Source organism: Brachycentrus maculatus, unplaced genomic scaffold (genome assembly GCF_059751285.1).
Source record: "Brachycentrus maculatus isolate JH-2025_06_01 unplaced genomic scaffold, ASM5975128v1 h1tg000475l, whole genome shotgun sequence".
NCBI classification, from domain to species: Eukaryota; Metazoa; Arthropoda; class Insecta; order Trichoptera; family Brachycentridae; genus Brachycentrus; species Brachycentrus maculatus.
This window is the reverse complement of record NW_028281222.1, coordinates 2,451,517-2,466,066: the sequence shown is the minus strand read 5'-3', so window position 1 is coordinate 2,466,066 and position 14,550 is coordinate 2,451,517. Positions and strand designations below refer to the sequence as shown.

General features: G+C 34.2%; 1 protein-coding gene across 1 annotated transcript; it reads left to right on the top strand.

Annotated features, from left to right (window-relative positions):
- Window positions 1–7,445: 7,445 nt before the first annotated feature.
- On the top strand, window positions 7,446–11,546 carry LOC148302162 (uncharacterized). Its single transcript, XM_088272008.1, has 3 exons — window positions 7,446–9,215; window positions 9,858–9,925; window positions 11,430–11,546. Exons 1-3 carry the CDS (start codon window positions 7,649–7,651, stop codon window positions 11,544–11,546), a joined length of 1,752 nt encoding a protein of 583 aa, XP_088128134.1. The 5' UTR covers window positions 7,446–7,648.
- Window positions 11,547–14,550: the final 3,004 nt, after the last annotated feature.

Genomic DNA, 14,550 nt, shown 5'->3' with positions numbered 1-14,550 from the left:
TTTTGCAATCAGGTGACGAAACGTCTGGCACCTGTGGGGACCAGTATTTGGATGATATGCCAAACGGTTCTTGAAATGGACAGATAAAACCCTAGTCATGGACAAGTTAGATATACGAATAACCAATTGATGAAAATATATAAAATTGTATTAAAACAATATGGTGTATTCATTCTGACCCCTTTCTGCATCTCTTTGTGAATAATAAAGATCATCTTCTTCCTGGCTCTATCCCAACTTATCGTCTTTGTAGACTGTTGGGATCAGCTCTCCTCGTCCTCAGGTTGTAGGTCCTTCTATCATGTACAACGTCACCTAGGCCATGCCTTCGAATCATGTTATCTTTCTGCAGCATCCATGAATTATTTGGTCTTCCTCTAGATGTCTTTCGAGGAAGATCCACGACGATTGCCTGGTTCACAATATGATCAGGGTCTCTGCGTCCTATGTTCCCATACCATCTCAATTACCTTTCCTCTACCTTACTATTGATGCCTGTTACAGCCAGGCTTCCATGAATTCGTGAACTCTTTATTTTGTACCTATAGGATACTCCAGACGAGGCGTTGCTGTAACAGCAGTGCTGTTACAGCAACCTTGACCTTGTAACCTTGAGTGCTGGGAGATGTAAACGAATTCGTATTATTATTTTATGACATCTCATCAAAGATGAAGAAGAATATGGAAGTCTGGGCATTTACGGGGCTGACGACCGTCATAGGCTGGTTTAAGTGATCACTTTACACACGTGTAACATTCACCAATTCTACCCATTATTGACAACCACGCTACTCAAATTCTTGTAAGTTCTATATATATGAACCAATTTGGAAACCTTGTTCTTGAATCACTAGAACTTCACTAGTGACATCTATTGGTGAGATGTAAAGAAGCTTTTTACTAAGCAGAAACTCTTATATTAGTATGTGAGGTCCGAATCCTGGATTATAATCACACACATGAGAAACGCCAGAAAATACCATTTTCATTATTATTATTTAAGCTTATAATTTGACCGGATAATCCAGATTTTGTGAACAGTATTTGGACACACTCAAAATGTTGTGAATTCGTATTAGATTATTAGATTTTTTATGCAAGGAAATCTATCAACCGTGTATTTTGTTTATCTAAGTATATTTTTTTAAACGACACCACTTTGAACGTATTGACAGTAACCTATAACGTTGAGATAGATACCGCGTTAACGGAAGGAACTTTATAGGGGATTAATGTTTTAAATTGTGTTTTTACATTTTAACTCTTTTAATTTTCTTTTTCCTTTGCCTGCCTTACTATCATCAATTTGTAATTTACGTATTTTTAAATGTTCAAGTACTATCTACCCTCTGATTGCAAACAGCTATGTATGGTATCAAACGTTTTGACCAATATCACTAGTCTGTTTTTGGCTGGTCGGAACATATTGCTTTTTAGCAATAAGCCCGCCAGTGTACTTATTTCTATTCTGTACATGAACTTTAATAAATAAATAATGACTAAAAAGAGTCATTATCAAATTAACAATAAACAATAAACCCTTATCCGCACCCCAATGGTGCATAGGGCACTGTGTCATATTAACGCAGTGTTATCTTAATCGTTTACACATGAAGGAAAGGTGATCAGCCCTCCGCTTCAGGTACCAGTCCATGTTAATATTGAATAAATATTGCAGTGAAAAAATCACTTTTATTTATTTTACCCCCCTTGGGAATCGAACCCGGGACCTCCAGAACGGTAGCCGAGCGTGCTGACCATTACACTACGGAGGCGGACTTAAAGTACAATTAAAAAATATTTACCTATCTCAACGTTATAGGAAGGTTTACACACTGCACTTACCGCGTAAATGGAGTTTTGTAATTTTTTAAACTTTATTTTAATTTTGTGTAAAATGACCCTACGCACTCTATGGCCAAACATGGGGCAAGCTACCCTAAAGTTACACGGATCTTTGATGGAGGAAAACCTATGGGCCTCAGTTTCATAACTAAGGTAGCAATTATTGAAACGTTGTGGAAATACGTACCTACCTACATTGTGCAATTACATGTTTTTATTATATAAATATGTAAACGTTCAATTAACCTATATCCTACAGACAGGCTGAGAATTGTAAATTGAAGCTGGAAATTAAGGTAAATTTGGAATTTAAGGTAAGCAGGAGATTTAAATTAATCTGAAATTTAAGATTATGGGAAATTTATTTTAGGCAAAAACTTAAAGTTAAGCAGAAATTTAAGGTAAGCGGGAAATTTAAGGTTGGCAGGAAATATAGCAAAGCAGAAATTTCAGGTAATCGGAATATTTAAGTTAAGTGGGAAATTTAAGATTTTCACCTTAGATATGTACACTTGAATCTGTTTTAATGCGGATCTTTTGTATGCGATTTTGAAGCTATGCGATTTTCAAATGCTATTTTTTTAATTTTTATTTCATTTATTTCTTTAATTAGCTTATATTACACTAATATAAACTATTATTTACACTCGATTTTCATCATATTATATTTACATCTTCTTACAAAACATTTATTTTAAATTCTTTCATACTCTTTTCATTCTTCATACATTCAGGCATCTCGTCATACATTTTCAAACCCATATACATTAAACAATTTTGTGACTCGGTTTTTTCAACAATGGCAGTCTTATTTTGTCCTTATTTCTAGTAATATGATCATGAAAATTTATGTTTTATCCTAAAAATATTTGGGTAATTTATTGTTTAAAAATTTATAAATTAATTAATTAGTTTTGTAATGGAACCTATCCCTTACGTTTGTATGTAGTTCAAGTCTTTTTTATACGAATTTAGACTAGTGCAGGTTACAACAAAGTGTGATTGTATAACAAGAGACGCTTTGTTAAAAAAAAACGGAAAAAGCACTTGAAATTTGGATTAAAGATTTATCTCAAAAACGATTTCCTGTATGTGGATATTTACTTAAAGAAAAAACTGTTCTGTTTTTATTTTTATGTTTTTTTTTATAAACTTTTATTGTGCGATTTTTGGTACATTCCATCATTTTGATTTGAAGTTATGGGGTTTTTAAAATTAATGGAACCTATCCCCCAGTTTTCTATGTAGTTCAAGTATTTTTTTTCAATAATTTTTTTTTATGCTACTCCTTGTGAAACGTATCTATCGCATAAAAAGAGACCCAAGTGTCTATATCGATAGTTCTAGAGAGGTTTCTTAAATTTCTGTAATATCCGCAAATAGTATGAAAATAAATTATAAATTGAATTTTAATATTTAAATTTTTTTCAAGTAGTAAACAAGTTTTTATATGTATCAAAACTGCTTGTTTTAAATTATAATCATTCAGGTTTTTTAGCATTTTACGACGTCATCTATGTTTATCAAGTTTGTTCAAATTTAAAATATAGGTTGTCCGATAAGTTTTCCGATAAGCCGTTTGGTTTTTACCATAAAAAATACAAGTGTCAAAATTCAAAATTCGTCAAAGTATGGAATATACCTACAAGAGTATTTCGGAACACCAGGATAAGAGAAATAAATGAGATGAAAGATGTCGTTAGGTGGGGAAGGCAACGCAGGAGACAATGGTATGCGCATGTGAGGAGAATGGAACCATCCAGACTCTCCCACATTGCACTTTAAGGTAGACCACCAAAGAGAAGGATTGCCAGCTGGGAATCGACATCGCAGTAGGCTAATCCCTCTTAAAAACAGGCCACAAGGCCTACAACAAGCAGAAAAAGAAGAGAAGTTTTTCCGGTAAAAATAGAGAAATAGTATGCTATTATATCGTGGGTATACAGACAAAAACGTTAACTCTAAAATCCCTGTTTGAATAATTCCTGTTCTTCAAAACTTTGCCTGAATAAAATCCCCGCTATTAAACTCAAAATTGAATTTATTTTAAAACCATTTGTTTATTTTTTTTATTTACATAAATTGTATACCTACTACATTTATTTAAAGAACAATTTTAAACATATTTAAAATATTTTTTGCAGAGACCCACCTTGTGTGTCTTGTCGTTGGAGTTTTTTTTACATACATTTTTATCGTTTTTAACCATTTTAACCTAATATACACACAAAAAAGAGAGAAAAAAATCATAAATATAAACTATTTTACAATTTTCATAGAATAAACTCTTGATCATTTACCCATTACTTTATTTTGCCTTTGTTACTGATTTTATTTTGACCTCTAACCTCCGTATATATATGACATTTTTAACTATTTGTTCAATTTATTTTACCTGTTTTTAGAACGTTGAAAACATTATAATATGCATCATTAAGTCAAAATTTAATATTTTAGAGTCAACGTTTTTTGCCAGTATAGTTTTAAAAACTTTCATCATTGTTGAAACATCAATAAAAATCTTGAAATTCATTAAATGAAGGAATGCTTTTATAGTTTTTTCGCTTCCAAACGAACTTTTTGACCTCCCTAGCAAAGTCGATAAAATTTAATGGCGAACGTACCTGTTAAAATAAGCTAAAAAGGAATTTAATTTATTATTTTTCCCCATTTTGGAGTATTATTTTTATTTTTGATTCATCGACCCACCCGGACCCAGTATTGACACTCAACATAGATGAAGAAGAATATGGAAGTCTGGGTGTTTCTTCTAACCCTCATCTGCACCCAAAGGTGCATAGGGCACTGCATTATATAAACGCAGTGTTATCTTGATCGCTAACCCATGAAGGAAAGGTGAACAGCCTCCACTTTAGGTACCAGTCCAGGGTATAAATCCATTGAATAAATATTATACTGAAAAAATCACTTATATTTATTTGACCCCCCCTGAATTCAAATTAGTAATACATAAACCGTCAGTGTGAATACCTGCCCACACATTTTAATCTTAAGACTAGACTATTTATTTGACCCCTCCTGGGAATCGACCTCGGGACCTCCAGAACGGTAGCCGAGCGTGCAACATGATCTTGATCATTCACCCATTCCTTTATTTTGCCTTTGTTCCATATTTTATTTTGACCTCTAACATCCGTCGGCAACAAATTGAAAATGTTTGAACGATATATTAATGTAGTAAATGACCCATTTTACTAAATTAATGTTAAATAAAGAGTCAATGAACTGTTATTCAGCGGTTACAGAAGGAGAGAGAAGACGATTGAAGAGAAAAGGGAAAAAACACATTTTTCAATAAATTACCAGAGCCGGATGTGGGTATTTGTCTCCTGGCGATCCGCAAAGGTAGTGCAAAGGGCACTGCATCATGTCGACGCAACGTCAAATTTATCGTGAGGGTGAGGTATACCTAAAGTGACCATACGTCCCGTTTTGAACGGGACCGTCCCGTTTTTGAATAGCCTACCCCGTTGTCCCCAAGTGAAGTTTCAGGACGTCGAAATGTCCCGTTTTCAAAAAAAGAGCAACACAAGGTAACAATTTTAAAAAAGTGGATAAAAACGACGATAGTTTGTAGAATTGCCGTTTCATAAAACTTTGCTGAACAAATCCTAGCTTGATTTCGGTGCATATGGCTATAGCAGGTGGCTGGTGAGTCATGTGCAAAGACTAACTAATTTATATAAAGACTGCCGACTCTTTATATAAATAATAAAACAACAGAATTTTTTCATATTTATATAATTGATTCCTCTTATTTTCTTTATCAAAATTCCTTTTCTTTTTATTAATACATAAAAAATACGTGTTTTCTTGAAAACACATGCTATTACGTAAAAAATGGTAGATGTCCCGTTTTGAGAACAAAAATAAATGGTCAGTTTAGGTATACCTCACCCTCACTGTACTGTATACAGTCCTGCGGTTCAGGCGCCTGTCCAGGGTAATATTAAAAAAATCTAACGTATCGTTGCTATATGAAGACAGAGTGATCAGTCCGCTCAAAGAGCTTCGCTATTCATGGATGGAGAGGAATATGTTTTATGGGATGCAGATAACGTGAGTGAAGGAGCTGGTGGATATTACTTCTTTGTGGGTAAGACAATGGAGGAAAAGGAGAATAATTACATTATTATTTTTTGACATCTCATCTAAGATGAAGAAGAATATGGAAGTCTAGGCATTTACGGGGCTGACGACCGTCATAGGCTGGTTAAAGTGATCACTTTACACACGTGTAACATTCACCAATTCTACCCATTATTGACAACCACACTACTCACATAACTCCTGTAATTGGAGACAATCCAGATTTTGTGAACAAGTATTCGGACACACTCAAATAATTACAATGACTAGGGAACTCGGTGTTGCATACCCGTACTCATGCTTACTTGTAATTCTCAGACACTGCTTATATGTACGAATCCCTTACGAGGACATTAAATCAATCCATATTAATTTAACCGTTACAGTGCTGATAATCGATCTATCGACTCTGATATACTTTTTCCAAAAGCAAGGCCGTCGATATATCGACGATGACGCCAGTGTATTTTGGTAGTCGAGCAAATTGAACTTTTTTAAAAATATATATATAATTTTTTTTAAACCTTTTGTTTTCACCTTACCATGGCGCATTCGTACAAACAACTCGCCCTTTCTCTGTTACTCGTTATGCGAGGTTATCGCTTGTTAAGGGGGCAACTTTTAACATTTTTTGCTCGCTATGCGAATTCGTTTTGAGAGGTTCCACTGTATGTTAATGTAAATGTTAAATGCTATTTTATTTGCACTCGAATAAAATACTAACCTACTACTGCTAATACTAAACCACTGATTGATATATTCTCCGCGAATAAGTATTCTCTGATTTTTTTCTTCTTTTTATTCTTATACACCAGAAAGAAATACTAAAATCGGACAATATTTGAGAAAAATATTGCTGACACACCTAATAAAAAATAAAAAGGACCATTTTTGCATAAAATTCTTTAGCAATTTTAGCATACGTAAAAGAAAAATCTCTGTTAATCATGTGTTAAACATTAAGTGTAGTTTTAAGTGTGTAAATAGTGCTACGGTGGTGAAGGGTGGTATTGTTTGCATGCTGTGGTAGTGATTGTCCTGACGAAGCGACGGGTACGTCTCGAAACCGGTAGACATGAAAATCTCAGTAAATGCTTTAAATTTGAATAATATTGAGAATAAAAAATCTCTACTCCGAAACAGTTTTAAAAGCAATGTTTAATATTACATTTATTGTTTCGGCATTCAATTTGTGGTAGGACATGATGAAATTATAAAAGAAAAACACTTTTTTTTTTACCACTTGAGATTATTTTATTATATTATATTATCAGTTTATTTAGACCTGAATATGGAAGCATATCTTCCAAAACTAGTCGTTTTAATCAAATAAACTGAAGTGGTAAAAACAAATGTTTTTCTTTCACAATTTTTTAGCATTACATTTCTCATCCGGGCCTGTTGTGCGGAAAACCGGGATTCAGGACGTCCAATAACGCTGGCTACCTACGGGTGGGTGTATTATCGTATTATTTCTTTTTATACTTGCCTTCAGCGCGAAGATGCACCGCGGTACATTATCTCGACTAAATTTAATAATAATATACAAATTTACTGTAAACGTGAGATAAATTCGACTTTAAATATATAATCACTTGTTTTTTAATAAACATTATTGTATATTACATCATACACGGTACACTAACCACGACAAAACATTCAACGTCTCGTCGCGTCGTATGCGAATACCGAAATGTTTTCGTGCAAAATTGTATTAGTTGTGTTATTGTTACAAGTTCGAAAGAGTGTCAGTGATTTGCGATGTGACATTATGATATGGAATTTCGAAACATTGAGGTGTAGTTCGATCGGAGAAGGAAATAATCGCATAACTGGACACGAAACGAAGAGCGGACTTGTGCGTTCGACTTCGACGGAGATTTTCAACAAATTTGACTGGAGTCGCGTCAAGACGGTGATTTTAAAAGACGTCAAACTGTCGAAAGTGTCACCGGAGCTGTTCGTCAACGCTAGTTCTTTGATCAATTTGGACCTGTCGGACAACCCAGATATGTGTTTTGAAGGAAACGAATTCGTGCATTTGAATAATCTCGAAACATTGAGATTATCGGGTACTGGAAAATGTCCGGGCGTTTCGCTGCTGGATTCTGTGCCTAACTTGCACTCTCTGGACCTCTCCAATCTACGCGCGCGAACTGATTATTTTTCATTATCAAATCTAAACAAATTCAAAGGTCTCCGAATCGTCGACCTCTCTCGAAACACTGATAAGGTCGACTTTACCAAATTAAAAGTCAGCGCTTCCGTCAGATTCTTGAACGCGTCTCACACGCCCGCAAGAGTCGAAGATAGATGCTTCGAGAACGCCAAAGAACTGAGAACATTGATCTTGTCGCATTCGGGTGTGAAGATCTTACCCAAGAACACTTTCAAAGGAACGACGATAGAATCTCTGGATCTCTCTTATAATTCGATCAACGCCGTGGGCTTGACGAGTCTAACGAGAGATCTAAAATTCTTGAACCTGTCTCGCAACAATGTCGTCGAGATATTCAGACCAGATATCTTCGGCTCTCGACTCGAGATATTGGACATGTCGTATAACAACCTCAGCTACCTGCATTTGGAGACTTTTTGGCTGGCAAGCAACCTGACCACGCTCATTCTTTCTCACAACCAGCTGTCTTGGTTTTACGAAAAGCTTCTAAACGAGCAACGCAACCTGAAGTCTTTGGATCTCTCTTACAATGCGATTCAAAGTTTCTTGGACATGTTCTTCACGAACCTAGAAAATCTAGAAAACCTGGACTTGTCGAGTAATCTTCTAAACACTTTGGAGAACTCTCTCTTCTGGACCAATAAGCGTTTGAAGAACTTGAATCTCAACAACAATAGGATACATTCTCTGAACATTCTCACGTTTGTGGAGCTGAGAGAACTGAGGTCGTTGGATCTCAGAAATAATATTTTAAAGCGACTTCCCGACGATATTCTCCAAATAAGCAGACTAGAGTACTTGGGGGCTTCTTGCAACAGACTATCTTACCTTCCTTCCAGCATATTCAAAGGGAAATATGGAATGAAAATTAGCCTACAAGGAAATCCGTGGAAATGTGGCTGCCTTTTTCCCGTTTTGGACTCGTTGTATGAAATTCAACTGGACCGAGAATACCTTGACGATGGAAACCATCCGACATGTTACATCGCCAGTGGAAGTTACAATGACTGTGATGATAATTCTTTGCGGGATGAGGATTACTTGAAATGGGAACAGGTCGTAAGGGACACTAGAATAGAATGCTAAGTTCAGTTTACACAAGCCTTCTTAAACTTCTTCTTCTTGGTGTAGGGCTTGTGGTCTCTTTTTAAGAGGGATTAATATCCCGCGATGTCGATTCCCAGCTGTCAATCTATCTCTTTTGTGGTCTACCCGGGGACTCCCGGCTCTACGACTGTAGTGCAACGTGGGGGAGCCTGGATGGTTCCATTATCCTCCCGTATACCATTGTCTCCTTCGTTGCCTTCCCCACCTAACGACATCTTTGATCTCGCATATTTCTCTCGTCCTGGTGTTCCTTATTCTATCTCGTAGACTCTTCATTTCTGACACTCTTAGCGCGTTGTCTTTACACAAGTGATTCTAGAAAACTCTGACGTGGTAGCTATAAAGTAGGTACCCAATAACTCGATTGTCTAGCATTAAACGTTGACAACTCCGAAAAATAGCATCAGACAAAATTGGCCTCAAACGCTCTTTCCAGTTTTGTACAGACACAACTCCAAAATAATTTTGAATTTTGAAAGTTTAGAATTTTTAAAACTTTCAAGCATTGAAAGAGAACCATTTCGAATTGTTCCTAATTATCACACTCTCTGCTTTGCGTCCTTGAACTTGCTAACTTTTTACTCAAAATTCCGAATTCAATACTATTCGCAGTCAGATGTGGTGCGAGTAAAAAAGGATAAAGGTCCGGTATTTAAGTCGCAATTTAATTTTCTCGAATTCCAGGTAACATTTTACGTCATTGATCTTATTCTAAAAGCACTGTTTTTGTTTTACAAAATAAGTTTTTCGTCAAAATAATTACATGGTTTTGAAAAGAAGAGTTATTGAAAGGTAAGGAGTTAAAAAAATATATAAAAATATTTTTTATATACATATTCTAAAAAAAAATATTCTATAAATATTCTTTTAAAAAAATCGGGCGCGGACACTCGAGATATCAGCTTTAAGAAAGGAAATAATACACACTAAAATAAATAAGATTCCTTTTTTAATATATATTTATATATATATATATATATATATATATATATATATATATATATATATATATATATATATATATATATATATATATATATATATATATATATATATATATATATATATATATATATATATATATATATATATATATATATATATATATATATATATATATATATATATATATATATATATATATATATATATATATATATATATATATATATATATATATATATATTTATTTATATATATATATATATATATATATATATATATATATATATATATATATATATATATATATATATATATATATATATATATATATATATATATATATATATTTATTTATATATATATATATATATATATATATATATATATATATATATATATATATATATATATATATATATATATATATTTATTTATATATATATATATATATATATATATATATATATATATATATATATATATATATACATATATATATAATATATATTTAAAAATGCTGGTTTAAGGGTGTTGAGGGTTAAAATTGCGATATTTCCTCTCTTTACAAACGTGATTTCAAATTTTGAAACGATAAAAAACAACGACTATCTCCTAAGAACAATTTTTGAGTTGGTTCCGTCCAATACTGGGCAATAAAACTAGCGTCCGAGCGATATTATACGACAAAAAGACGTTTTAGGTAGGACCAGTTCTTTTATTATTGTATTTTTTTTGACAAGCCTTTGTTGTATTTTGGAAACGCTGTATCAGCTCTTGCGAAAACCGGTTCTCTTCTTTGCTGCAAGTCCGGATATTGTACAGGTTTTTCACTTCGAATTTAACGTTATGTAAAGCAATTTGGACGCCTTTCAAACAAATTTGACGTTTTACATACAATATTGGACGTTAATCTAATCAAATTGGACTGTGAACAAATCAAATTAGACGTTCGACAAATAAGATTGGACGATTATAAAACCGAATTGGAATCCTTACAAATCAAATTGTGGAATCCTTACGAATCAAAAGGGACGTATTCAAACTAAATTGGAAGCCGTAGATATCAAATTGGACGTTTAACATACAAAATTGTACGCCTTGCAAATCTAGTAGGACGTTTATTGGACGTTTTGCATAACGAATTGGAAGTTATATTGTGTTTAATAAAAAAACTCACGATTCACATAATTAATATTAATATTGAAATTCTCATCTGAAAACTTGAGTACACATCGCACGCACAGACTATGACAACGCGCCGCGCAGGCTTGCCAACTTGACGACTAACGAACTTGCTAGTCTTGAGAATGAAATACGTGGGCAGGTAATCAAACTGACGGTTTATGTATTACTAATATGAATACAGGGGGGGTCACATAAATATAAGTAATTTTTTCACTGAAATATTTATTCAATATTACCCTGGACTGGTACCTGAAGCGGAGAGCTGATCACCTTTCCTTCATGTGTAAACGATCAAGGTAACACTGCGGTTATATGACGCAGTGCCCTATGCACCATTTGGGTACGGATAAGGGTTTTATTAATTTTATTTTTTAATATTAATATATTTCTTTAAATTCTAATTTTTTAGATATTCGTAAAGCGTCCAATTTGGTAGGTTTTACGTCCAATTTAAAGTGAAAAACCCGTATTGTATTTTTTTAGTTAAGTTAGTTTTAACTTTGTCTCTTTCTAATTTGTAAATTATTATTTTGTATGGAATACAAAATCATAAATTGTCATCCAATCCAGTGTTTTATTTGGAAACCGATGCCAAAAACTCACAATACGTTTTATTCAAACACGAGCGCCATTTTATCGCGACATTAGCGCCATCTGCAGGATCTATATTTACCTTTATTATGCTGCTAAGCTAGCGCCGCAGGTAGGCCGCACCGACACACAAATGTTAATCTATATAATTATGTGATGAAATGATTATAATGTAAATTAATATTTTATGGCGATTTTAAAATCTCAAAACAGTATTTTTTATTTATTTATTGATTATTATTTAATACAGTTACAAAAGTTTTTTATATAAAATTTTATTAATTGATTCGGCAGTCACTTTGTGGTGAAATCTATCCATTTTTAATTAATGTTTTACTAAGTAAGTACCACTATTTCTTAAAATCTGCTGTGACACGTGTTTCGATGCATTCCGCATCATTTTGAAACACCTTTTGAAATTTGAGTGGTGTGGTTGTCAATCATGGGTAGAATGGTGAATGTTAAAAGTGCATAAAGTGACCAATTAAACCAGCCCATGACATGTCGTAAGCCCTCTGAAAGCTCCCGCCACATTTCCAGGTCCGGTATAGAAAGTCCTGGTTTCTATTTGGACCCATCCATTCAAAAAAACCTTTTTTTAATCTTATCTCTTGTGAGTGTCATGTCAGGTCTCCTTGATGATTTGAGAGTAATTGTCCTTGTCTCGGGCAGCTCTAAACAGGGTCCTGATCCCCGTCCAATCTCGTATATTCTGGAGCCAGGAGATCTGCCTTCTGCCCACACCTCGTGGACCCTCCATTAGGTGCAATAGCTCGTACTTGTCTCCTCTCAGCACATGCCTCAGATAGGACACCTCCCGGGCCTTGATATCAGTCAGCAACTGTCTCCCTGCTCTTGCTCTTTGGAGCACATTTGCGAAGCTGACTATATCGGTCCAAGGAATGCGTAGCATTTAATCTTATAATGGTATTCAACCAATCATGCAAAGTAGAATTAGTAGTAGCAGTAGTAGTAGGTGCTTTACGGCGTTTCAGGAATATTTAGGAATGAAAAAAAACTTAAAACTAACTAACTAACCATCACGCCGCTTCCCGCAGGGGCAGGCAGAAAGAATAGAGCGCCACACCACTCTGTCCTTGCAAACATTTTTCGCCTCTTCCACGTTCATGCATCTCCTCATACATACCCGCCGATTGTTACGACTCCTAACCTGACCACTTTCAAGTATTTGGCATACCTGATCGTGCCATGTTTTTCTCGGTCTTCCTCTGCTTCTTTTCCCGCTAACATTCGCCTCATAAACTTGTTTTACCGTTCTTTCCTCGCTCATTCGTTCTACATGTCCAAACCATCTCAACACACCTTTCTTAATTTTATCGATAATGCTTATCTCAGCTTTGCATTCCTTTCTTATTTCACTATTCGCACATCTATCATACATCGTTTTGTCGCACATTCTTTTGAGAGATCGCAATTCGACTGCATTCAGTCTACTTACATCCTTCTTTTGCCAACTCCATGTTTCACTTCCATACATTGGAGTTGGAGCCAGGACTCCGTTGTGCACTGCCAGTTTAGCTTCCGCTGATAGGTTTTTATTTGCTATAACTGATTTCAGTGCACCATTCACTTTGTTCCCAGCATTCACTCTCCTTTCTATTTCTTTATCAATCTTTCCATCCCTAGAAAACATACTACCCAAATACACGAAATCATCTACCTGTTCCAAAATCTCTCCGTCTACCAATATTTCACATTCAGATCTGCATTCTTCTCGTTCAAAAACCATAATCTTGGATTTGCTAACATTCATCAATAAATGTAACTCGACACACCCATCCAATGAGCTATTTACAAGCTATATGGTACTAGACGTACGGCAACTGTTCGTCAAGGAAGTACTGATTCACTTCTGGAATAAAATGGAAAAGGTTAGAACGCAACAAACTATTCGAACCCGGGCAGCATTAAATAAAAACTACATTGGCCCAGCCATTAAAACAAGTTTTGCCCGAAAAAATTTTTCATTCCTCGCTCCAAAAATATTTAATTTGCTGCCCGAAACCATTAAGATTTCCAGGAGTGATCAGGTCTTTAAGAACAGTGTCCGTCGATGGTTACTTAACATTGGAAGGGACAAGGTGGAAAGTGAATTAATTAAAGTCCAGGTGTAATTATCACACTGAAAAACCTTAAAACATAAATTATTTTTGTATCTCCTGTATGTTATGTTTATAATCTAATCATTAAAAAAAATATATATATATTAAAAATTAAAAAAATATATATATAAACTTTGTATTACCATGTTAGTATTCGGCTCAACACAGGCCATGCCTAAAGAGCCGTAATACGTATATGAAATGAATATGTATTTGAATGTATCTATGTATTATGAAAATAAATAAATAAAAAAATTTAAAAAAATTAAAAAAAATCACTTTCCTTGCACACATTATATACACTTTTGTCACCAACGCCTGCAGGTCTTCTCTGCTATCGAAAAAAAACTTCAGATATAATTTTGGTATACAAGTATATTTTTTCATAAGTGCACACTTTAAAAATTAATATGAATGCACAGCTAGCACAAACACGAATGCACATCACCGACTTAATTTGCTCTT

Coding starts and splice junctions, on each gene's coding strand:
- LOC148302162 (XM_088272008.1), top strand. CDS start 7,649: ATGTTTTCGTGCAAAATTGTATTAGTTGTGTTATTGTTACAAGTTCGA. Junction 9,216..9,857: donor AAGGGACACTAGAATAGAAT/GCTAAGTTCAGT, acceptor ATTCGCAGTCAG/ATGTGGTGCGAGTAAAAAAG. Junction 9,926..11,429: donor TTAATTTTCTCGAATTCCAG/GTAACATTTTAC, acceptor ATCGCACGCACA/GACTATGACAACGCGCCGCG.